Source organism: Pistacia vera, unplaced genomic scaffold, assembly GCF_008641045.1.
Source record: "Pistacia vera cultivar Batoury unplaced genomic scaffold, PisVer_v2 Contig284, whole genome shotgun sequence".
In the NCBI taxonomy this organism is placed as follows: Eukaryota; Viridiplantae; Streptophyta; class Magnoliopsida; order Sapindales; family Anacardiaceae; genus Pistacia; species Pistacia vera.
In genome coordinates, this window is record NW_022196095.1 from 252,439 (window position 1) to 278,712 (window position 26,274).

At 35.6% G+C, this 26,274-nt stretch overlaps 1 protein-coding gene and 1 long non-coding RNA gene across 3 annotated transcripts; one reads left to right on the forward strand and one right to left on the reverse strand.

The window, feature by feature from the left end:
• The first annotated feature begins 295 nt into the window (after window positions 1–295).
• Window positions 296–16,229, forward strand: LOC116134275 (RAB6A-GEF complex partner protein 1-like). 2 transcript variants are annotated; one of them, XM_031419949.1, is made up of 16 exons: window positions 296–588; window positions 676–783; window positions 1,023–1,171; window positions 1,780–1,861; window positions 2,000–2,421; window positions 2,918–3,350; window positions 3,443–3,666; window positions 3,964–4,159; window positions 4,319–4,464; window positions 4,537–4,711; window positions 4,841–4,894; window positions 14,231–14,410; window positions 14,515–14,627; window positions 14,952–15,134; window positions 15,944–16,001; window positions 16,139–16,229. In XM_031419949.1, exons 1-16 carry the CDS (start codon window positions 442–444, stop codon window positions 16,139–16,141), a joined length of 2,673 nt encoding a protein of 890 aa, XP_031275809.1. In that variant the 5' UTR covers window positions 296–441; the 3' UTR covers window positions 16,142–16,229. The 2 variants fall into 2 exon arrangements, with proteins under 2 accessions (XP_031275809.1, XP_031275810.1); XM_031419950.1 differs by lacking the exons at window positions 296–588; window positions 676–783; window positions 1,023–1,171 and adding an exon at window positions 1,308–1,371 and having other exon boundaries at window positions 16,139–16,226.
• On the reverse strand, window positions 10,314–11,422 carry LOC116134280. Its single transcript, XR_004128706.1, has 3 exons — window positions 11,202–11,422; window positions 10,687–11,078; window positions 10,314–10,587 (listed from the first exon to the last, which is right to left on the reverse strand). It is a non-coding gene; the product is annotated as an uncharacterized LOC116134280 (long non-coding RNA).
• Window positions 16,230–26,274: the final 10,045 nt, after the last annotated feature.

Here is a 26,274-nt window from a genome sequence, read left to right on the forward strand (position 1 = left end):
CTAGTCAAAGCAAGGACGGTTACTCGTTGTACATCCCTTATATTATATCTGATCTTAACTTCTTTAATGTACGAGTAAATTTACGACTTTTGAAAAGCTAATTTGAAAAGATTACGTTATGATCTTATAAATCTAAATCGTAACGGTAATAAATTTGTTCTTACCGCGGGTACGGTACCTGAGAATTGAGATGCTCTAGCATTAATTGCAGTAAAAAAGTGTGCCAGGTCAGAATGGACACACCCTTCTATTTAAGTCCACGTCAGATATTCATGGGACAAGTAGAACGTCTATTTTCTCATCAAATAAAGAAAAAATAAATAACCGAGAATCGCTTCGGGTCTACGAAACAAGACGAGATCTACCATTTCAACATAAATATTTCAGATCTAATGATTCATAGACCTCTGTAACAACACAAACCCAACCGAGACGACCAAAATGTACATGTCGTATGGATGGCCACAGGTGATCCCACTGGAGCAAGGACAGTGTCCGTCGTCTCAACGGATCATATATTTGAAAGTCATCAGTGGCTTATTACTCGTTGTGTCTCCTTCTCATGTCGAGCTGTGGAGTTCCTCGCAGGTACTTTTTTGAATTTTATGCATTTATTCAGTAGTTAGGGTTCTTAATTTTATGTTTTTAATTTGTAAATTTGGGGTTTATTTACAGCACAAAGTGAGGTTAGGGAAATATAAGAGGGATTCAGAGTCGGTGCAGAGAGAAGGCGAGAATTTACAGGCCGTGTGGAGTCCCGATGGCAAATTGGTCGCTGTGATTGTAAGTTTCTGGATGATTTGTTCTTGTATGTGATTTCTTGAACATTGCGTTGAAATAACGTTGACATTGTTTAAATTAGAGTCAATTTGCTTGAATTAGTGTTCACTTTAACTGATTAGTGTAACTTCTAGTGTTTGTTTTGATTACGTTGAAATTAACTATTATTTTCTTTTATAAAAGCTATAAAGCAATGCCTTTAACGCTTAATTTGTGCGTTTGTTTGCTTGCTTGCTTGGCAGACGTCATCTTTATTTCTTCACATTTTCAAGGTCCAGTTTACAGAAAAAAGAATACAAGTTGGAGGAAAGCATCCTTCTGGTTTGTTATTGGCAAATATATTTCTCGTTCTCAGTGAGCAGGTGCCTTTTGCAGAAAAGGGCTTTTCAGTGTAAGTACCCGTGCTTTTTAGTTTGGGTTGATGTTTGATTTCTCCTTTGACTTAAATTTTCAAGGATGTAGAATTTGATTGAAGTCGATTTCTTCTTCCTTATCTTAGGAAAGTTTGTGGGAGTTGATTTGATGTTTCTCATTCTGTGTGGTTATTGGGCAATCCAGACACAATAAAATCTTAGTCACACGTAAATGATGGTAGAATTTCTCCTCTTCTTTAAGCGACATACACTTTACTGAGGTCGTTAGTGAGTCAGTGCCTCTTTGTTCTGGTGTTCTTTATTTGTACTTATTGAGAAGAAAATTAATAGAATGAACAGCTGTATGGATGTATCCAATTTATATTAGTCACAGTTTTCGGTGTTTTTCCGTGAGAAAATATATGCTACTTGGAATTTGAATTATTGAATATGATGTCGATCTCATGGAGAAAGTGTTGACAATGATTTTTAGGAAAACTGATTGATCTATCAATTTATGTTTCGTATGTTGCTTTTGGCTGATTGACATGATGTATACTTGCCAATTTGTTTATGCTTTGATTTTGTATGCAATTCTTCTGAAGTCTGATCCTGCTAGTCTTCTTGTAATGTTATTTTTCTTTAGGAGCAATATTGTGAGCGATAACAAACATATGCTACTTGGACTTTCTGATGGATCTTTATATGGTATCTCATGGAAGGGGGAGGTAATCTGAATATGATTCACATTAGCGATTTTGAGCATACAGTGAAATAGCACTAATTTGTAGTATTAGTCTATTTATTTCTTTTAGCTCAGTTTATTTAGTAATATCCCATTTAATTATCGATACTCTTTTCTACAGTTCTGTGGAGCATTCGAACTCAATCACTTTCCAGATGATAGCAGCACAGTGACACCGTTACAAAATTCTCTGAGTAATGGCCTTGCGTCTGCAGAGACTTCAGGAGCTTTTGTGCCTGATCTCAAAGTCTCCAGAAGGTGTGCTACTGCTATCGTTCAGCTGGAGCTTTGCTTTCCAATGAGACTGCTTCTTGTTCTATATTCTGATGGAAAACTGATGTCATGCTCTATAAGCAAGAAAGGTTTAAAGCAACCCGAATTTATTAAAGTTGAAAAAGAGTTGGGTTCTGGTGATGCTGTATGTACTTCAGTGGCGTCGGAGCAACAAATCCTTGCTGTTGGTACCAGAAGGGGGATTGTTGAGCTATATGACCTGGTGGAATCTGCATCACTCATTCGTACTGTGTCTTTGTATGACTGGGGGTAAGGCAAAAAACTGGGGCTAACATGTTAGTTTTGAATTTTAGATCTTATATCTTTTACTGAAGTTTTTATGAGTTTCTGAAGGTAAATCTCTGGTATGCCTAATCTAAGGTTTCTGAAATAATATTCACCTCCTCTTAGTCTGTACTGTTACATTGACTTTACTCACATCTGTTCTTCAAATCTGTGTGGTGGTCGGTTCTGATATAACTATACTCTAGTATGTCTGATGGAACAGTTATCTTGTTATCAATGGATAGGGGTATGGACCTTTGCTGAATCTGAGGACTGAAGTTATCTGTCCATGGGTTTGTGATTTGTCCAATTTTTTATTATGTTAGCTACTGTATAGAAAGCTTTAAGTTAGTGGACTTTTGCCTGTTTTATCTGAATAGTAGTTATACTGAAAAACTGAATATAAAAAAAAAGGGAAAAATGTAAGGGAAAGAAAAATGCATATGAGAGTGATGTACTTGATTTATTTTGTATTTTGCAGATACTCAATGGATGATACTGGTTCTGTCAGTTGTATTGCATGGACACCTGATAATTCTGCTTTTGCTGTTGGGTGGAAGTCAAGAGGACTTACTGTGTGGTCTGTTTCCGGGTGTCGTTTGATGTCAACAATCCGTCAGATTGGCTTAAGTTCTGTATCTTCTCCAGTTGTGAAGCCAAACCAAGACTGTAAATATGAGCCACTAATGAGCGGCACCTCGCAGGTTCAGTGGGATGAATATGGATATAAGCTTTACGCAATTGAGGAAGGATCTTTGGAGCGAATTCTTGCATTTTCCTTCGGCAAATGTTGCCTTAGTAGAGGAGTATCTGGCATGACATATGTCCGTCAAGTAATTTATGGTGAAGATAGGTTATTAGTTGTGCAGTCTGAAGACACTGATGAACTTAAGATTATACACTTAAACCTTCCAGTTATGCACCGAAACTACAAACTATAATTAATACAATAAAATTTTGTCATTTACCATATGGGTGTCTCTAATATGCTTTTGCTTTGGCCCAGGTTTCTTATATTTCCCAGAATTGGCCTGTCCAGCACGTGGCAGCTAGCAAGGATGGAATGTACTTAGCAGTTGCTGGTCTTCATGGGTTAATCTTATATGATATACGGATGAAAAAGTGGCGAGTGTTTGGAGATATCACTCAGGAACAGAAGATTCAGTGCAAAGGTTTGCTGTGGCTGGGAAAGATTATTGTTGTCTGCAACTACATTGATTCTTCTAACACGTGAGCTATATTATTCCATTTATGTCTTTTATGGATAATTCTCTAGAGGTTGGCTTTATCTGTTGAAATATATTAATAAGTTATGAATATATGGAAGTATAGTTGTCAAAATGCCTGGATGAGTCTTGACAGTGATCTGCTGGTTGCTATTTGCCCTATGCAAATGTCTCAGGATTAATGTCCTTTTACTTCTGTATTTGGTAGTTCACATTCCGTTCCTCGCCTATAAAGCATTTTTTATTATTTATTTTAAGAAGGGGGAGTAGTAATATTGTTCAAATGTTTGTTTCATTTCAGGTATGAGCTGCTTTTTTATCCTAGATATCATCTTGATCAGAGTTCACTACTCTGTCGGAAACCTTTGCTTGCAAAACCAATGGTGATGGATGTCTACCAAGATTATATACTGGTGACCTATCGCCCATTTGATGTCCACATATTCCATGTGAAATTATTTGGTGAATTGACACCTTCTAACACTCCAGACCTACAGGTAAAGGTTTATTCTAGTACTTGTTAGGAATAATTATAATCTCTGATATTATTATTCAAATAGTTTTGTACTTGTGAAGTTTCACTTTGTACTCTGAATGAGAGTGCTTTGATGAATCTTTATTCTTCATGCATTTTTAAGTGATAAAATGACAAACAGCTTTCTACAGTACGAGAACTGTCAATCATGACTGCGAAGAGCCACCCAGCTGCTATGCGCTTTATCCCTGGTCAGGTTACTGGAGAAAGTACATTAAACAATCATGTTTCAACTGAAGAAGATCTATTTGACAAGGAGCCTGCAAGGTATGAGTCCGCAAATAATAAGTAGGATTTTATTTGAAATATATGCCACTGAATGGATTCATGTGTTGCTAGATGTTTGATATTGAGAGCCAATGGGGAGCTTTCACTTCTGGATTTAGATGATGGAAGGGAAAGGGAGCTTACTGATTCTGTTGAATTATTTTGGGTTACTTGTGGTCAATCAGAGGAGAAGACGAGTCTAATTGAGGAAGTTTCATGGTTGGATTACGGCTACCGAGGGATGCAGGTAACCAACTTCTAAGTTCCATCCTTTTTTCCCCTTAAGGCGCTGTGTTGCTTTGTAAATGTTTCGTTTTTATTTTCTGCCATTTGTACTTTTCTGATATAGATTCTTGATGGAAGCTCATTTCTACAGGTTTGGTATCCGTCTTCAGGTGTTGACCCTTTTAAGCAGGAGGATTTTTTGCAAGTATGTATATTTTTTTTTTTTTGGTTAAGGCTGTTTCTATTATGGAATGTTGCAGATAGCTCTGAGAAGGACATGCAAAGATCTGTAGAATTTGTTTCTTCAATTATATATATTTTATTTTAATATCTGATTAAGTTTTTAGGTAGCCAATGACTAGAAACTAAATAAAACCGGAAACTACTAATCTGAAATAAAAATAAAAGATGGAACTGGTTTTAGTTTTTTTCCCTCTTGTTGGATGTTAAGTGGTGTTAATGGGATTTATTTGATAGTGATTGAAATGAATGCTCTTGTTCTATTTAGGATGCCGAAAAGACTTAACTTCTTTTTAGCTTTTGGTTCTTCTTGATATCATTATGAGACGGTTATTCGTTGTACATCTCTTATATTATATCTGATCTTAACTTCTTTAATATACGACTTTAAAAGATTACTTTATGAGTTATAATTAAGAAGATAAAAAAAAAAAGAAAAAGGTGGAACAACTTACGCATACCCAAGTTTGTCGAAACGACAAGTTGGTACTTAAAGGTTTTGCAACGCCAAACAGGTACCTTCCTCATGTGCTGTTGTAATTTTGTTTGTTCATAGTAAAAAGACTAAAATCCTTTAAAAGTTTGATATTTTAGTTTTTTTATAAATTTAAAAATTTCTAAAAAACTCTATAGTTTGCTAATTTAACTAAACACCCTTATATATAAAAAAGTTTGTTAATGACAAAAACACCACACCACCTGCAGGCTAGATTCCGGCCACCACCGTCGGAATCTGGCTGGAAATTGCGTTACGACACAAACCTTCAGATCTGTGTCGTAACGTGTCGATCTGGCTTTTTTCGGCCAGATCCGTGGCTGATCTGGCCGGAAAAGACCAGATCTACGGCTAGATCTGGCCATCGTGGCCGCAAAACTCCATTTGCAGCGTCGACAGCCAGATTGGCCGTAGATCTGACCTTTTTCGGCCAGATCACCATGAATCTGGTCAGAAAGGCCAGATCGATGCGTTATGACACAGATCCGATGGGGTCTGTGTCGTAACGCAATTTCCGGCCAGATTCCAGCGGGGGGCCGAATCTCGCACTGCAGGTGGTGGGAGTGTTTTTGTTATTTAACAAACTTTTTATATATAGGGGTGTTTAGTTAAATTAGCAACCTAAAGGATTTTTTAGAAATTTTATAAAAAACTAAATATCAAACTTCAAAGGCATTTTAGTCTTTTCACTGTTAACAAATAAAATCACTAACGCATATGACGAAGATATCTGTTTGTCATTTTAAAATTTTTTAGATATTAATTTATCGTTTCGATAAATTTTGGATATGCACAAATGGTTTGGCCTGAAAAAAAAATCTTGTAAATCTAAATGTAACGTTAATAAATTTTTCTTACCGCGGTTACGTACTGAGAATTGAGATGCTCTAGCATTAATTGCAGTAAAAAAGTGTGCCAGGTCAGAATGGACCACACCCTTCTATTTAAGTCCACGTCAGATATTCATGGGACAAGTAGAACGTCTATTTTCTCATCAAATAAGAAAAAAAATAAAACACCAAGATCGCTTCGGGTCTACGAACAAGACGAGATCTACCATTTCAACATAATATTTCAGATCTAATGATTCATAGACCTCTGTAACAACACAAACCCAACGAGACGACCAAAATGTACATGTCGTATGGATGGCCACAGGTGATCCCACTGGAGCAAGGACAGTGTCCGTCGTCTCAACGGATCAATATTGAAAGTCATCATGGCTTATTACTCGTTGTGTCTCCTTCTCATGTCGAGCTGTGGAGTTCCTCGCGGGTACTTTTTTGAATTTTATGCATTTATTCAGTAGTTAGGGTTCTTAATTTATGTTTTTAATTTGTAAATTTGGGGTTTATTTACAGCACAAAGTGAGGTTAGGGAAATTAAAGGGATTCAGAGTCGGTGCAGAGAGAAGGCGAGAATTTACAGGCCGTGTGGAGTCCCGTGGCAAATTGGTCGCTGTGATTGTAAGTTTCTGGATTTTGTTCTTGTATGTGATTTCTTGAACATTGCGTTGAAATACGTTGACATTGTTTAAATTAGAGTCAATTTCCTTGAATTAGTGTTCACTTTAACTGATTAGTGTAACTTCTAGTGTTTTTTTGATTACGTTGAAATTAACTATTATTTTCTTTTATAAAAGCTATAAAGCAATGCCTTTAACGCTTAATTTGTGTTTTGTTTGCTTGTGCTTGGCAGACGTCATCTTTATTTCTTCACATTTTCAAGGTCCAGTTTACAGAAAAAAGAATACAAGTTGGAGAAAGCATCCTTCTGGTTTGTTATTGGCAAATATATTTCTTGTTCTCAGTGAGCAGGTGCCTTTTGCAGAAAGGGCTTTTCAGTGTAAGTACCCGTGCTTTTTAGTTTGGGTTGATGTTTGATTTCTCTTTTGACTTAAATTTTCAAGGATGTAGAATTTGATTGAAGTCGATTTCTTCTTCCTTATCTTAGGAAAGTTTGTGGAGTTGATTTGATGTTTCTCATTCTGTGTGGTTATTGGGCAATCCAGACACAATAAAATCTTAGTCACACTAAATGATGGTAGAATTTCTCCTCTTCTTTAAGCGACTACACTTTACTGAGGTCGTTAGTGAGTCAGTGCCTCTTGTTTCTGGGTTCTTTATTTGTACTTATGAGAAGAAATTAATAAAAATGAACAGCTGTATGGATGTATCCAATTTATATTAGTCACAGTTTTCGGTGTTTTTCCGTGAGAAAATATATGCTACTTGGAATTTGAATTATTGATATGATGTCGATCTCATGGAGAAAGTGTTGCAATGATTTTTAGGAAAACTGATTGATCTATCAATTATGTTTCGTATGTTGCTTTTGGCTGATTGACATGATGTATACTTGCCAATTTGTTTATGCTTTGATTTTGTATGCAATTCTTCTGAGTCTGATCCTGCTAGTCTCTTGTAATGTTATTTTTCTTTAGGAGCAATATTGTGAGGATAACAACCATATGCTACTTGGACTTTCTGATGGATCTTTATATGGTATCTCATGGAAGGGGAGGTAATCTGAATATGATTCACATTAGCATTTTGAGCATCCAGTGAAATAGCACTAATTTGTAGTATTAGTCTATTTATTTCTTTTAGCTCAGTTTATTTAGTAATATCCCATTTAATTATCGATACTCTTTTCTACAGTTCTTGGAGCATTCGAACTCAATCACTTTCCAGATGATAGCAGCACAGTGACACCGTTACAAAATTCTCTGAGTAATGGCCTTGCGTCTGCAGAGACTTCAGGAGCTTTTGTGCCTGATCTCAAAGTCTCCAGAAGGTGTGCTATCGTTCAGCTGGAGCTTTGCTTTCCAATGAGACTGCTTCTTGTTCTATTTTCTGATGGAAAACTGATGTCATGCTCTATAAGCAAGAAAGGTTTAAAGCACCCGAATTTTTAAAGTTGAAAAAGAGTTGGGTTCTGGTGATGCGTATTGCTTCATGGCGTCGGAGCACCAAATCCTTGCTGTTGGTACCAGAAGGGGATTGTTGAGCTATATGACCTGGGAATCTGCATCACTCATTCGTTCTGTGTCTTTGTATGACTGGGGTAAGGCAAAAAACTGGGCTAACATGTTAGTTTTGAATTAGAACTTATATCTTTTACTGAAGTTTTTATGAGTTTTGAAGGTAAATCTCTGGTATGCCTAATCTAAGGTTTCTGAAATAATATTCACCTCCTCTTAGTCTGTACGTTACATTGACTTTACTCACATCTGTTCTTCAAATCTGTGTGGTGGTCGGTTCAATATAACTACTCTATTATGTCTGATGGAACAGTTATCTTGTTATCAATGGATAGGGGTATGGACCTTTGCTGAATCTGAGGACTGAAGTTATCTGTCCATGGGTTTGTGATTTGTCCAATTTTTATTATGTGACCTACTAAACTGCCCCTCACACTCCATTCCAGTTCACCCCTAACATTCAAACTTCACTCTACGTCTCTACCATATATTAAGGGTGATCGATTCTGTGTACCCTGTATTTTTTGAAGGTCGATTCCAAAGATTTGGAGGGGTAACCGGAACCTAATTTTGGGTACCCCGGTGAACTTAATTACTCCCTTACGTTTTGAAAAATAAAAAATACACCCCAAAAAATTTCATACACCCCAATAGTTTACCCAGATACTTGGACCTTGGTTCCAATTTTCTAGATCCGTAACCAGATTTTAATGGCTCACCCTTACTATATAAAGCAATTTAATTTATAGGCGGTGATTCTGAAGAGAAATTAGATGATGGTATCGCAGTGCAGTATAGGTGGTTAGGTAAAAAGGTTTGGTGCACCCAAAAATCAATTAAGTATAGTTGATGTGAAATAAAGAAGTGATGAAGTTTTGATTACAAGGGGTCCTAATGCTTAACTGAAATGTCGAGGGACCCAATTCATATCCCAAATGTTTTGATCTCTGTCTCGTTCACCACCTTCAACTATTATCTTCTATTTCTTGACTAATTATTTGGATTTTTATAATGCTCTCATTTTGGTGGTTTTGATGCGGACATGCTTCTTGTTTCTATCCACTAAATTCTACTAACAACCTTCTTCATCTACTTCTCACATATCTTGTTTTTAATTGAGTCAACTATCAATTTTGCCACTTGCTTGATTTGCATTAATGGAATCATGGATTTCAAAAGTTCACCCAAACCCAACTACCCAGCTTCAGCCATTTTATTTATTTGATGGGCCTTGGAATTAGGTCGGGTTAGTCCCAGTTTCGAATATCCAGTTGGGGGGTTTAGCAATAAACTTCTAATTCTTGGGTTGGGCTCAAAGACCACATCGAAGAGCCCAATAGTTAAAATCCCATTGGAGAACATAATGTCCATAGTGAGTCAACTCTAGTCAAAGCANAAAAACCACTAACTCATCCCAATAAAATTCCACAGTCAAAGAAACACACATGTTACTACATTCCAATCCCATACAATATCTCACAAATTTTCTAGCAGCTAAATTTGAAATTAAAAGAGCAATGACGCAATCTTAACCCAACAATATGAAAACGAACAAAGTGAAATGCAATGCAACCATTCAACTTATGGACATTTTCTAAGTGATGGGTCACATCAGTTGACCATCAAACTTAAACGTAGGATTAGGAGTGTGATTAGCAATAATTTACAAAGATTATATGATAATTATGTACGAAAATTATTATTACTGTATATATTAGTGATGTCAGAGGCTAAGAATCCTAAGATAAAGTGATAAAAGCAGTTGATTGTTATCAAAATATTTTGTCATGTTGAATGGTAGTCCCAAACTACCATACGGCTTTCTGTTTCTCGTAAAGGTAGAGTGACTGTTATTCCCAGAATAGAAGGAAAAAGAACCCGAAATGGAGAAAATATAAATTCCATGATTAATGTAAAATATATAGGTTAAACAAGATTACTTACCTCTGAAATATTATTAGTAGCAGCCCAATAGATGATGTAACAAAGGCCATGAGCGGTGAAGAATGCCATGACGATGTGGCCAAGCCATATATGATACTTGATGCTAGCCTCCGATGTTAAGCCAAAAAGTGGTAACACCGACGACCCCCGTGCCACCGGAAAGAAGAGAAATGCAAGACCTATGTTTCCAACAACACCTAGCCACAATCCTGTACTGTCCAACTTTGCTTGCCATCTGCCAAAACCGTCACCAATCTTTAATATTATTGTTAATTAATGTTTAAATCAAGAGTCAAATCAAAGGTTTATACGTAATTATTAAGAATAACATTACACTTTCTCCCCTTTCTCAGCCGCTGATTGTGGGGTGATATGAACAAAGCTATTATGCAGGTCATTCGAGAGAGACCAAATCAGGAGTGCTATGAACATGACAGAGAAGCCCAATTCTATGCCGGAAACAATCCCTAGAGGACCTTTTACGAGCATCGGCTTTTTCCATAAGGTGAATATATTTTTTCTGCCGTCAGTGTAGTCGATACAAAACCAATAAAAAAAAAAAAAGTATATTAGTCAGAATTGAACTTTGTATTTCCCATCAAAAGAGCTAAAAGGCTGACTACCTTTCCAGTTTATAGTCATTCAATTTCTTTCCAAGATGGTGGTATATGCAGGCCGAGACAGCAATGAAGAGAGTGGGAAAGGTGTAAATCAAAAGCGTTACACCTGTAACACAAACCACATATCATAAATCGCTAACAAAATAGATGTTAGGGCGCCAGCACCATAAATATGAAGATGAAGCAATATGTTGCACAACAGTGAGATCTAATTTTCAAGTGTTCTAACCTTGTATTCCAAAAAACTTAGAAGAATTATACTTTGCTCGTAAATAAGGCAACCATTTTTGGAAGTAAGTGTTGGTAGACATCATGATCCACATCATGAGAGTGCCCAAAAACACTACCATCAACAGTAGCTTTATCCCAGCGCGAACTGTTCGTATTTCTCCATGAGATGAAGCCATCTCTCTCTCTCTCTCTTTCTCTCTCCTAAATTATACGGGAGAATCTTTGTGGAGAATGTAAGTGGAATGACTATATATAGGAGAGAATTTGTAAATAATATTTTAATGCATGTGAAAAGTAGACTTTCGGATTTGTGTATTTCAGAAAAAAGCATAATTCACGACACGTCAGTATTTTTTTTAATCTGTTTATCATTTTGATTAAATATAAGTATTACGTGGCAAATGAACAAGTTCACAAGGTTTTAGGGTCAACATTTGTGGGCCTTATGAGACACGTGGATACGATTACCTCCCTCCAAAATGCAAGCTTCATGCAACCCTTGATGACGTGGCTGATAATCTAAGCAAATAAACCATACACTATACAGAAGTTATGATTTTAGTCCCTGTTACTTGGAATTTGAATTATTGAATATGATGTCGATCTCATGGAGAAAGTGTTGAAAATGATTTTTAGGAAAACTGATTGATCTATCAATTTATGTTTCGTATGTTGCTTTTGGCTGATTGACATGATGTATACCTGCCAGTTGCCAATTTGTTTATGCTTTGATTTTGTATGCAATTCTTCTGAAGTCTGATCCTGCTAGTCTTCTTGTAATGTTATTTTTCTTTAGGAGCAATATTGTGAGCGATAACAAACATATGCTACTTGGACTTTCTGATGGATCTTTATATGGTATCTCATGGAAGGGGGAGTTAATCTGAATATGATTCACAGAATCACATTAGCAATTTTGAGCATACAGTGAAATAGCACTAATTTGTAGTATTAGTCTATTTATTTCTTTTAGCTCAGTTTATTTAGTAATATCCCATTTAATTATCGATACTCTTTTCTACAGTTCTGTGGAGCATTCGAACTCAATCACTTTCCAGATGATAGCAGCACAGTGACACCGTTACAAAATTCTCTGAGTAATGGCCTTGCTTCTGCAGAGACTTCAGGAGCTTTTGTGCCTGATCTCAAAGTCTCCAGAAGGTGTGCTATCGTTCAGCTGGAGCTTTGCTTTCCAATGAGACTGCTTCTTGTTCTATATTCTGATGGAAAACTGATGTCATGCTCTATAAGCAAGAAAGGTTTAAAGCAACCTGAATTTATTAAAGTTGAAAAAGAGTTGGGTTCTAGTGATGCTGTATGTGCTTCAGTAGCGTCGGAGCATCAAATCCTTGCTGTTGGTACCAGAAGGGGGATTGTTGAGCTATATGACCTGGCAGGATCTGCATCACTCATTCGTACTGTGTCTTTGTATGACTGGGGGTAAGGCAAAAAACTGGGGCTAACATGTTAGTTCTGAATTGTAGATCTTATATCTTTTACTGAAGTTTTTATGAGTTTCTGAAGGTAAATCTCTGGTATGCCTAATCTAAGGTTTCTGAAATAATATTCACCTCCTCTTAGTCTGTACTGTTACATTGACTTTACTCACATATGTTCTTCAAATCTGTGTGGTGGTCGGTTCCGATATAACCATACTCTAGTATGTCTGATGGAACAGTTATCTTGTTATCAATGGATAGGGGTATGGACCTTTGCTGAATCTGAGGACTGAAGTTATCTGTCCATGGGTTTGTGATTCGTCCAATTTTTTATTATGTTACCTACTCTATAGAAAGCTTTAAGTCAGTGGATTTTTGCCTGTTTTATCTGTGGTTTATCTGAATAGTAGTTATACTGAAAAAATGAATATAAAAGAAAAAAAAAAAAAAAAAAAGGAAAAATGTAAGGGAAAGAAAAATGAATATGAGAGTGATGTATTTGATTTATTTTGTATTTTGCAGATACTCAATGGATGATACTGGTTCTGTCAGTTGTATTGCATGGACACCTGATAATTCTGCTTTTGCTGTTGGGTGGAAGTCAAGAGGACTTACTGTGTGGTCTGTTTCCGGGTGTCGTTTGATGTCAACAATCCGTTAGATTGGCTTAAGTTCTGTATTTTCTCCAGTTGTGAAGCCAAAACAAGACTGTAAATATGAGCCACTAATGAGTGGCACCTCGCTGGTTCAGTGGGATGAATATGGATATAAGCTTTACGCAATTGAGGAAGGATCTTTGGAGCGAATTCTTGCATTTTCCTTCGGCAACTTTTGCCTTAGTAGAGGAGTATCTGGCATGACATATGTCCGTCAAGTAATTTATGGTGAAGATAGGTTATTAGTTGTGCAGTCTGAAGACACTGATGAACTTAAGATTATACACTTAAACCTTCCAGCTATGCACCCAAACTACAAACTATAATTAATACAATAAAATTTTGTCATTTACCATATGGGTGTCTCTAATATGCTTTTGCTTTGGTCCAGGTTTCTTATATTTCCCAGAATTGGCCTGTCCAGCACGTGGCAGCTAGCAAGGATGGAATGTACTTAGCAGTTGCTGGTCTTCATGGGTTAAAATTATATGATATACGGATGAAAAAGTGGCGAGTGTTTGGAGATATCACTCAGGAACAGAAGATTCAGCGCGAAGGTTTGCTGTGGCTGGGAAAGATTATTGTTGTCTGCAACTACATTGATTCATCTAACACGTGAGCTATATTATTCTATTTATGTCTTTTATGGATAATTCTCTAAGGGTTGGCTTTATCTGTTGAAATATATTAATAAGTTATGAATATACCTTTACCTTTTTTAATGAAGGTAGTATCTACTTTCCTGGTTGCGTCATATTTGATCATCAATTAAATATTATGTGTGTTTGATTTAGCTGTTGGTATTCCATTAATGTTTTGGAGGTCAAGATTTGAAAAATAAATCTGTTAAACTTAAGGTATTCTGATCTGGTTAGTGGTCTTTATATTCTGTATATCTGAGTTTGTAAAGTAACTTGATATTTGGCTTTTAGTTGGACCCGGAGTTGGAGTTTGACCGTGAGGTATATCCTCTGGGTCTTCTTCCAAATGCTGGTGTTGTTGTTGGTGTTTCCCAGAGACTGTCATTTTCAGCAATCACAGAGTTTCCATGTTTTGAACCAACTCCTCAAGCCCAAACTATATTGCATTGCCTACTTCGGCATCTTCTTCAGGTATCACTGGTGCTGCTTTTTTCTTTTTCTGTATATAGAAGGTCCTTGACCTTTTACTATTAGTGAAAGTCTTTTCTAATTATTTTTCATGTATGGTTTTCCAGAGGGACAAAATCGTGGAGGCTTTACGGTTGGCACAGTTATCTGCAGAAAAGCCTCATTTTTCACATTGTCTGGAGTGGCTTCTTTTTACTGTATTTGATGCTGAAATTTCCAGGTATGTTTTATCAGATGGAAGATTGAATATATAAGTGTGATTTGAACATTGTTGTGCTCATGACTCCCCAAATTTGAAAAGATAAGTGCCCAGTTATCTTGATTCACAAAGTTATTAACTTTTTCCATGTTTTTTTTTCCTTTTTTGACTCACAAAGTTAAAAACTTTTTCTATGGTTTTTGTGTTGGACATTGGCATGTTGATTGCATGTATTTTCTTGGAATTCTGCTTGACCATTTTATACTCTGTTCTTGCTTGCTATGTACTCTTACTTTTCTTTATGCATATATCGTGTCTATCTAATGTAGTGTTAACTTCTTACAGGCAAAATATTAACAAGAACCAGATCTCAATCCCTAAACGTTCTGCCAACCGCTCTCTTTTGGAGAAGACTTGCGATTTGATTAGAAATTTTCCCGAGTACCTTAATGTCGTTGTCAGTGTTGCAAGAAAAACTGATGGCCGACATTGGTCAGACTTGTTCTCTGCTGCTGGAAGATCAACAGAGTATGCTCCTTTACTTGTTAATAACTGTTTTTGGTTTTGTCCACATGCTTGAAGGGTATCACAAAACAATATATTTAGGAAGTGTAGCTGGACAAACTGAGGTTATTTTAATGTGCCAAAAGTTGAAGTTAGAGGTGGTTTGACCATCATTTTTTCCCTTAAGAGAGTTCCTCCAAATCATGCAGGTGGTATTTCGTTAGTTCCCATGGCTTATTCTGAATAATCAATTCACACTTGGGAGGTTATACCCATTTTTGTTTGTCAACCTAAGAAGTCCTTTTTTTTGTTGTCAGTGAATGGACTAGTGAATAGAGAAGTAGATGTTCTTTATTGTTTTGTCGCATCGCATAAAATTGAGGAAATAAAATTCTTATAGGAATTAATTTGATTATATATTTATGTCATACTTATTGCTTAGTAGTGTCAGACATAGAGGCAAGTCATAATTAATTGTTTAACGTAAGCAAATGAGATAAACTTTCACGGAAGGTATCTGCTTGCCGAAGCATTTTTTTAGTTTTGCTGTTATTCTTTGTTTGATTTTGCTGACCTAAGATACCAATGAAGTCTTAATTGAAGGAACAAATGGAGTTATTGGTTTTCTCAAAAGATTTGTAGATGGTCATTTTTCCTCTTTACTCTACCGAAGTGCTGGTGTGAGTTTTTGTGAACATTGCTGGATGTGAAAATTTCTTTTTTGAAGCAAGTATTCACATGTTCTTCATATATTATATTTGCTATAATGTTGTGTTTTAAGGGGAAGAAAATGAAGAAAAAGTTAAATGTGTTTATTATTTGTTATTTAATAGGTTGTTTGAGGACTGCTTCCAGAGGAGATGGTATCGGACTGCAGCTTGCTATATTCTTGTAAGATTTAAAATCTCTCTTTGCTGAGGAAGAGTTACAATTTTCTTGCTCAAATATATTAGGCCCCCTGACTGTTAGCAATTTCATGTCTCTGTACAATTAAGAAAGTACTTGTCAATTTCTTTCTACTGTACCAGTGACAACTGCTCTTCAGTACAATCTACACTCGTTAGTTGAAAATCTTGCTGTCAGTCTTCTTTCATTATCAGATGGGTATGCATTTTAATTGGCAAATGATAATTGACACATCACTGAATACAGAGATGCTACAGACACCAAAAATTGGTATCGAAAATTTGCACCGAAATATGTGGCCCCTGACTCGGACGTCGCCACGTAGGACACGATAGAAGACTTTCGTAAATGGATGTTCGGACGGCCATCCGTCCTTCATGGACGGCCATTCATTCAGGAATGGACAGCAATCCATAACAAATATTTAAAAATAAACTAAAAATCAATGGATCACCGTCCAAATACTAGGGACGGATGTCCCTTTAATATAAATGGCCGTTCAAATTATATGGACGGTTGTCCAAATAAGCATGTCCATCTAGTGTGGACGACCGTCCTTATAAAAGGGGCAACCGTCCACAATAGATGGACTGGCGTCCATTTAGTGTTAAAATTTAAAAAAAAGAAAAAAAAAATAAAACAAAACATTAGATGGACGCCAATCCATCTGGTGTGGACGGTCGTTCACATGAGATGGACTAGTGTCCATATTATGTTAAAAATTTAAAAATTTCAGAAACAATTACATTTTTTTCCAAGACATTTAGGGATTTTGTTCCAAAACTTGCATAAAAAACGCCGAACAATAGAAACACCATATCTGCAGCCGTTTAAGCCACACTATTTGCCGCCGTTATTCACTTCTTCATCTTCATCGTTTGGGCTCCGACTATGAGTATTTTTTTGTTTTTTTATTGAACGAAGTTAAAAACTGTGATATGGAGGCTTTTCTTTAACTTTCATTTATTGTGTGCAATTTAGAGATTTACACAATGTGTAATTGTTTGTTCCTTAATGATTTTTCTGTTACTTTCTAAAAAATTGATAGTAGAAGTTAACAGAGCCAGTTGTGTGAATTGGGCAGAAACTTAACATTTTGGGTACCATTTCTGCTCTAAAATTCTGGGTTAATGGATAATTGTAGTAGCAAACATTATGTATATCAAGATTGTATATCAGTGTCTTTCCATTCCAATGATTCTGCACAAACCAGAAATTATTCTAGTTTAAAGAACTTTTATGATATATGATGTATCACTTGTTTTTCTTTGCTCGTTCAAATTTGCTAAAGGTAATTTCTAGATATAATTTCACATGGGCAGAGATTAGCTCAAAGTAGGAATCGGAGGGCTCCCTTCTCTAAAACAAACTTGAATTCATTATTTCTAACAGCTCATCCAACATCACCAACACAAAAGAAAAACCTAAGCCTCTTTGCTGACGTTTGTGGTACCCGTTTTAAGTCATTTTCCAACAGTTTTGATGATGCTTTGATTATCAGAAATCTAGGTTAATTGATTCTCAGTACTCTTATTTTCATATGAAGTCTATTTAATATAACATTCAAAACTGTAGCTACTATTGCTGAGAATTTGGGTTTTTTTATAGTTAGTTATATATTATAAAGTGAAATAATAGGTTGATTAATTAATATTTCCATTCACTCATCTCAAAATCTGAGTTAAATGTTCTGTCGACATAAGCATTCTGCATTTATCTGCAGCTTGAATTGATAATGCACGAAGTAGAACAAGTTTCTTTACCAAGGAAGCTCCAATAATTGTAGTTCACATATTTACATTAACATTTAAACATTGTGGCCAGCCAAGGTCCCAAAGATGGTACATTGAGATGTAGATGTAACATGGATAAACAAAGGGAAGAGACAATCTTGATATACATAATGTTTGCTACTACATGAAAAAGTTGAGTTTGGCAGAGTTAGTTTGCAAGTCTTTGGCAGAGTTGGTGATGATTGCAATAAGTTGAGTTTGGCACAGTTAGGAATTTGAGAATTGTATTCTTTGTTGCTGAGCTCACATTTACGGGGGCTTATTGTGGGTTGTTGTGCTTCAAGTAACCATACAATGATAATTTTTGTACATGGAAATTCATGTTTTTGCCATAAGATAGTGTTAGTAACTGCACAGTTTAAGTTAGTTTAGTTGGTTCTAATCTCACTGAAAATGAAACTTTGACTTGAGTTTGAGTTTGAGGAAGGGTGTAAGTTTGGTTATGACGATGATTACTTGACATGTTAGATGTCATTTGAAGATGCTCCGTTGCCATTAAAACGGACGTATGTGGACAAACATAGTGTGCTGGGCACTATTACTTAGTTTATTGTTTTTATCTGGAAAGGCATCATTATTGCTGTTAAAGTCCAATTACCAGGGAGGCTCAAAATTCATTTCAAGCTCAGCCAAATGAACCTGCTCAAACCACACCTTATCTTGGAGTTTCACAGTAGCATCATAACTCTTTTGATCAGCTTACCAGTGTGCCTCAATCTGCCATTCGTTCCTTGACAAACACTACCTCCCTGGTAATTGGACTTTAACAGCAAGTTGTTTGTGTCTATTGTCATTATATTGAAAGACACAGCACAAACACTTGAAATTGTAGACTCTAAAGAAGCAAACAAATATAAACTTCAAACATGATTTTTCATTATAGTTGTCTTTTTTTAATATCTGCAGAATTTCTTATGGTTATGGATATGTTTTTTTAGGAAGTTGCTAGTTTTAGAAGAAAGCAGAAAATGGTAAGAGCAAAAAATACAACCATTCCTCATGGAGGCACATCGTCATCTGGAGTCCAATTTCGAGACGTGCAACATAAAAAACAATACAAAGAGATGGTGAAAAGAGATATTTGTCTTGGAAGAAGTTTGGATTTAGGATTTATAGCAAGTTTGGGTTTAGGTGATGAGATTAATGGTTGGATCCGTAATTTGAAATGGGACCAGTTGGTGAGTATTAGATATGACGAATATAAGCATTTGATTTATGAGTTTTTTAGTAGTTTGGAAGTTGTGGAGATAGGCTAATGATTTTTCGGCATATACTATGTATTTTAGATTAAAGAATCAAAATTGTGTAGTGAGGCCACATGATTTAGCAATCTGGATAGGGATTGATTTTGAAGGTTTGGATAAAATATCAAGAACGTGGGATTCCAAAAAAGCTTGGACGGATGTTTCTGGAATAGGGGTTTACCATCCACATAGGTGTAAATCTACAAAGTTAAAGAATCCTGCCATGAGAGTTTTTCACAGATTTCTGACTTTCACATTTAATGGCAGGAAACAGACAAATGGAAATGTGACAGTCAATGATTTATTGTTGAAGCAACAATAACAAGGAAGCAAGTAAATTCAGCAAAGTTATTGATTAAGAAGTTGGGAGAGATTAAAGCAAAAAAAGGAGAAATTTATTAGGGGATGCTTGTTATGCTAATATGTGAGAAGTTGGGTTTAGAGATCACCCTTTCCGATGAAGCCAATAAGATAACATTTTCTGCAAATAATTTGTTGGGGGATGTCACATTGTGTAAAATGGGTTTGATTAAAAAGAATGTATCAGGAGAATAGTTTCTGATTAGGGATGAAATGGAGGAAGAGACAACGGTTCAGGAAGGTGTCCCTGTTCCAGAAGGGGAAAATCAAGGACGAGTTATGTGCGCAAAAGAAGAAGAAAGAGTATTGAACCTGGATATTCTCAGAATGTAGAAGAAATGTCTTCTCATACCTTAGACGAAATAGTAAGCAGATTTGAGTGGATCGAAAGGTTTCAAGAGGAGAGTTTTTCACGTATTGAGAGGAAAATGCAAGAACAATAGGATCAATTGCAAAGCGATTTCAACTCGTTTGCATCAAGAATAGAAGAAATGGTTGACATCCTTGGGGAACGCATGACAGAAATATCCAGCATGATGAAGAAATTGTCAATAGCCTCCTCCTCCTCCAGTCAGCCTCCACCCTCTACACTATGATGAAGAACTTCTCAACAACCTCCACCTTCTCAACATCCTTAGGGAACGCACTATGAATGTTAATTTTTATTATGTTTAGTTCAAATACTAAATTATATGTACACAAATATGTTAATTAATAAAGTTTGATTTCACAAGATGTTCTCAATTAGCTAAACTTCTCAATATCATATGAATGTTAATTCTCAGTATGACTGTTATGTACGAAGATTATATTTGCCACAGTATCATATCATTAATTATTGTTCAATACATATCTGAATGCTCATGTATATGTAATACTAGACATTCCAAAAGACATATCAAAATTAAAATCTCAAATGAAATGTAGAATAATATATACTGAAATGTGACGATAATATATACTGAAAACATTTAGAATAAGAATAAGATACATTTACGTTATTATAATGAATTCAGAACCCTACAACCAACAATCTACTCTTACCCAACCAGCAACAAAAATAATTAAAAAAAAACAACTGAATCAGCATATAGCTCAACTGCATTCGTCAAAAATTAACCATAATACGAATAATTTGTACCGAATACAAATGTATATGCTTCAACCGGTTAACGATATTAAATCTCTCCCAACAAAACATGTTCATCATTTACATCCTCCTGCCCAGAACATAAATTACTTTTTTTCTGCGAGATTTTGAACCAGACCAGTGGACAACTGTTAATGTTTAATAACCACAATTCAGCACATGTTATAGAAAACTTAAAGTTTTTACAATTATACAACATACATAACACATACCTGAGTAGCAACAACATCAGTTGACAACACTTGAGTTCTCGGTATACTTTCAACAATGTTGTCTCGCTCTGCTGATGATTCTTTCCCTATAAAGTAGCATAACACATTAATAATCAAGTAAATATTATTATAAACTTCAAAGAAGTAAATAATGTTTCAAAAAAAAATGTCATGTAAGAATAGGTGTATAACTCATACCAATTATTTGTTTTCACAATTTTTTATTTTTAGCCCTACGTACAATTTCGTCAACCTTCAATTGCTTTCTTTTGTATGGAGGATGACCTTTGCTACGAACTACACGTGGACTAATAATTGGACTATTCCCCTCTTTGGGAGGACTGTCCCCCTCTTTACTACCAAGCCCTCCCTCACTTTCCTTCTGTTTCAACTTATTTCTCATGCCAATCATAAATTCCATCAACATGTTACAGACTTCCTCATTGTTTGATGTCATATCGGCTACTGTCAGCATTATATTAGACAACTTCTCAAAACGTTGTCTTTTAACATTGATGCTCCACCTATTATAACTTACCTTGATTTTTGTATGAGATCTTTTTATGTTTTTCCTTCAACGCCGTAGAATGTACTTATCTGGAATGTGTGAAACCCTTTTATGAATCAACACAATAATGGCATGTTTGCATAAAATCCCTCTGAACTCTAACAAATGACAATTACAACGAATATCACATGAACTTTCTTCAAAGTATACCAGAAAGGAAACACGCCGATTACTATCTCCAAACCAAATATCTTCTAAAACTTGATACTCCTCATACGAATAAGACTTTTTCAGAAAAGATAATTCATAATAAATCTTCCCCGCAATCTCTTCTTGAAACTCTTTAAATTTTGTAATTGTGTATGCATTTTGAAATTGTTTCTCAATAGGGTAATTATTTATGCATGGTATCCAAGACTTGAAAGATCTAAAATAAGTTTCCCTTTCCTTTTCCACTTTATCTTGCAATGCATTATCATATTGTTCCACAAATTGTTTCAATGTTGTTTTGGAATTTACATATCCATCGAAAAATGCATTCATACTTTCACTACGTTGGGTAAGGGACATAGCTGCCCAGAAAGCATCTTTAAGAAATGCAGGCACCCAACATACTATTTCTTTGTACAATCCACATTATACACATCAATGAATTTGTTCCACCGTTCTTCAAACTCTTTATGTGTCAACGAATCATATACAATATTGTGTAACGTAAACTTTACAGTTTTATATTCCTTATACCCTCTTAACTTCTCAGGCAGTTTCTTTATTATATGCCATAAACACCACTTATGTCTTGTACCGGGGAAAACAATCTCAATTGCATTTTGCATGGCCTTATCTTGATCAGTGATAATTCCATTAGGAGTAAAATCCATGCATTCAAGCCAAGAACGAAATAGCCATACAAATGTCTCTGTGTCCTCATGGGAAATTAACCCACAACCTAACAATGTTGAATGTCCATGATGATCAACCCCCACACAAGCAACAAATGACATATCATATTTGTTCGTCAGATACGTTGTGTCGAAGGTCAAAACGTCACCAAAATCTTTATATGCGCCCCTACTTCTAGCATCAACCCATATCACATTCTTTAATTGACTCTCTTTATCTCCATCAGTCATATACCAAAAATTTGAATTCTCATTTTGCATTTTCATAAAATACTCTAGTACTGCAGAAGCATCTCCAACTCAAAGTCGTAGCCTTCTAACTTTTTCAATGTAGTTCCTACAATCTTTTTGTAGAAACGTCAAATTCTCTATACCTCCTGCCTCAACTGAACATGACTAAAAATTTTTACATGGTCTAATCCCGGCCTGATCATTAACTTCAAGCCTCCTTTTCACAAAAGGTTGTATCATTCGGTTTACCTTGAAATATCTTCTTTTCGTTGGACTTGTAAGATCATGGTTATGTTCAAGCACAATTTATTTAATTTCCTATTTGTATTCACCATTCAAAGCTACACTAATCCGACTCTTACAATCTGTTTTCGCAACAGGTTGTTTTTTCAAGGATTTCTGGATTTGCTTTTCTTCTTCCCATAACAAGAACACGCCACTGTCACGTATCTCATCTCCCCATCATCTCCTTTCTTTGACGTACGTATCATTGCTTCAAAACCCCTTTTATTCCCATACCTTCTGTAATACTTCACCAAACTATCAACTGAGTCAAACACCATTCCAATATGAGGCTCCACTTCTTCCTCTACACATCCTATATCTTCTAATTCATCACATTCATTTTCCTAATTCAATGGTTTTATAATAAATAAAATTAGAATGTACTAATACAACACATCATAATAAACAATACAATACAACATATTTAAAATAGTTTCGAACACAATTTACCTCAACATCATTGAAACAAGTCAAATTGGACTCTTCCATATTCCGTAATCTCATGCACAACTAATACCAGTTTTCGCGTTCACGAATCTAGTTCACAACAGTTGTCAACAAATATTATCTATCAATTATTTTGTATTGTAACATATATTCAATCCAAAATAGAATATGAAACTAAATGAATATATAAAATAAGTCAAAATTCTTTACCTTAACAAATATTTCGGAGCTTTAAAATGTTTGATATCCTTATTTTCGTTTCTATGCTAAATGGTTATCTCTATAAAAAGAGGTGTTGCTGCTGCTACTTGGCTGTTGAGGAAGAAACCGGTGTCGAAGTAAGGAGAAGAGAAGAGAAGAGAAGAGAAGAAAAACAAATAAAAATGAAAGTTTTTTTTTCCTTTATTATTTCACCAAAAAAATTGGCGCTTATTTGTAAAGCGTATTAGACAAGCTATTGATTTTTATAACAATTTTTTTTTTTTAACAAAGTATGGACGCCAATCCATGTAATGCAGACGACCGTCCACATTGGATGGACTGCGTCCATATTGTGTGCATTATATTTTAATTTTTTTTTTTTTTTAAATTTCACAAAGGATGGACGCCAGTCCATCTCATGTGGATGACCATCCACAATAGATGGACGGTCATCCATCTAGAGTGCTTTTTGGACGGCTGTCCATATTAACGGGACGCTTGTCCCTAGGATTTGGACGGGAGTCCATTGTTTTTTTATTTTTTTTTAAATACTTTTTATGGACTTTATGGACTCTTGTCCATTCCACAATGAATGGCCGTCCAGGAAGTATGGACGACAATCAGAAAATGTTGGATGGCCATCCATTTACGAAAGTATATTATCGTCTTACATGGCGACGTTCGAGTCAATTACCACATATTTCTGTGCAAATTTTCGGTACCATCTTTCGGTGTATATAGCATTTTTGCACTGAATAAGGGCATTTCTAGGTTGAAATCTTTGAACTATTTTCATGATAGACTATAATTCGTACAAGAAGTGTGTTTTCATGTTGGTTGGAGGAGATAAATAGTGTTATGGAGTTATGAACAACAAGTGGGAATCGGGAACTAGGTTTTCCTTTTGCATTATAAATTTCAGTGAAAAAATGTGATTATATGTGCATTAAAGCTGGAAAAATGCCATGACAAAATATAATCTTTCCATTTCCAATATGATTGTCACAGGTGTTAGAGTAAATGCCCTAGAGTCAATCAATTATTGTAGAATTGACTCTTTGTTATAATGTTCATTAATCAATAAAAAGGTATTTTATTCTATATCGCGTAAATCATTACTATTGCAATATGTATTGATATATGTCCTTAGAATGGTAGAACCGTGACGAGGGTATCAAGTGTTTCAAATCTTGATAGTGAGAACCCTATGAGCACATATGGTGAACATTATAGAAAAGTCCGTAGCCCAAATATTATTCTGAAGTAAGGGCATAGATAATACGGTAAGGCTATCATAGTGTTGAACGACCCTGTCAAAAGACAGTGACTGATCTCACTTGTCAAGGTTGTTTGGTAACAACCTGGTGCAACACATGGGTGCTTGCTGTAGGCGATTATACCGTAGCAAGTTCACTTGACTGACCCACCAGAGGATTCCATATGGATGGTAACCCCAGTGTCTATGGAACAAATCCTCTAACGAATGGTGGTGCATGTGATCCTTAGACTTGAGATCACCAGAGCGCCTTGTGCACCGATTGGTGTAGTTTGACACTAGCCTAACGCAGTTCTTTTCAGAGCTGTCAATATGGTGGTGATTGGCTGCATCAAGGAGTGTATCAAGACTATGGTGGATTGACAGAGGATTCATCACTCCCGGGTATGGGAGAAAGTTATCTTACGGCGCAATTCAGTATATGGCAATGACACTAAAACTGTGGCCATAGTGGGATTGAGTTATTGCTCTATCCAGTTTATAATACAGGTCATTGGTCCAGAAACTGAATAAATAATATCGAGAGTAACCGAAGGTTAACACTATTTCTATGCCTTCGTCTCGTCGAGATAATGTATGATGAAATGATCGAATTATATGGTAACCATATCGTTGAACAAGTAGCTATTTTGCTGAATCCGAATCTATCGGGTGACCATGATGCCTTGCTAGGGGCCAATCTTGGTCTGTGTATTAGTGAGACGATTAATTGGTGTTAAGCGCGATACTATACACTGCCGATATGATGAGGAGCCTATGGGTCATACACATAGAAGATAATTTAAGATCCAAAAAGAAAGAAGGGTGTTTTCATCTTTTAAGGCGAAAAGGTATTTTGGTAATTTCACAGTGTAATTAAATTTGCTGAGGTCGTAGCCTTTATTTAATTTGTTAGAAAAATTAAATAAGTGAAATTACGTTTAAATGTGTGTTCGCACATATTTAAATACATTATCATTATTGTTAAATATTAATATATATTTAAATATATATATTAATTGATTTTAATTGAGATAATGATGGAAAATAAAATAAATCAAATTAGGAGTGTTTGGCAACATGGGGCGTTTGGGTTGGAGCCCAATCCTATTTCGTATGGGATTAGGGCAAATTGATTAACTATAAAAAGAAAAGTGTGTGTGTTAATTAATTGAGGAATTGATTTCTTTCTAAAAGAAAAACACACACAACAGCCCATTTTGAATACACTCCCACAGCAGAAAATTTGTTTGGCCTAAAATCAATTCAATTGATTTTACTTTCTTCTTAATCTTGAAGCCAAAGAGGATCTAGCAAATCCCTCTTTGGTTCTTTTGAGTTTGTCTTCGTGTGGACTACGTGGGTTCGATCCTACACTTGGATCAATAGCAAAACGTTCAACGACAATCGTGGTGGAGCCTCCAAACATGCGTTTGTTTCTCTTAACTCATGTTGAATATTTATGCAGATTTTATTTAATATAAATTGTAAAATCATACCCTTGATCTTGGCTCATGTAAACGATCCTGTTATATTATAATTTTTTGTTTCCACTGCGTATACGGGATTGTTTACTAACAACAGGTGATTATTAAACTTGAAGGTCCTGTTGTCAATCAATATTGTGCTTTACGTTTATTACAGGTTCGATTTATTCTTGTCGGTTTCAA

Bases quoted from the DNA above. Each gene is read 5' to 3' on its own strand.
- LOC116134275 (XM_031419949.1), top strand. From the start codon at position 442: ATGTACATGTCGTATGGATGGCCACAGGTGATCCCACTGGAGCAAGGA. The intron at 4,160-4,318 runs GTAAAGGTTTAT...AATGACAAACAG, and splicing joins CTAACACTCCAGACCTACAG to CTTTCTACAGTACGAGAACT. The intron at 4,712-4,840 runs GTAACCAACTTC...TCATTTCTACAG, and splicing joins ACGGCTACCGAGGGATGCAG to GTTTGGTATCCGTCTTCAGG.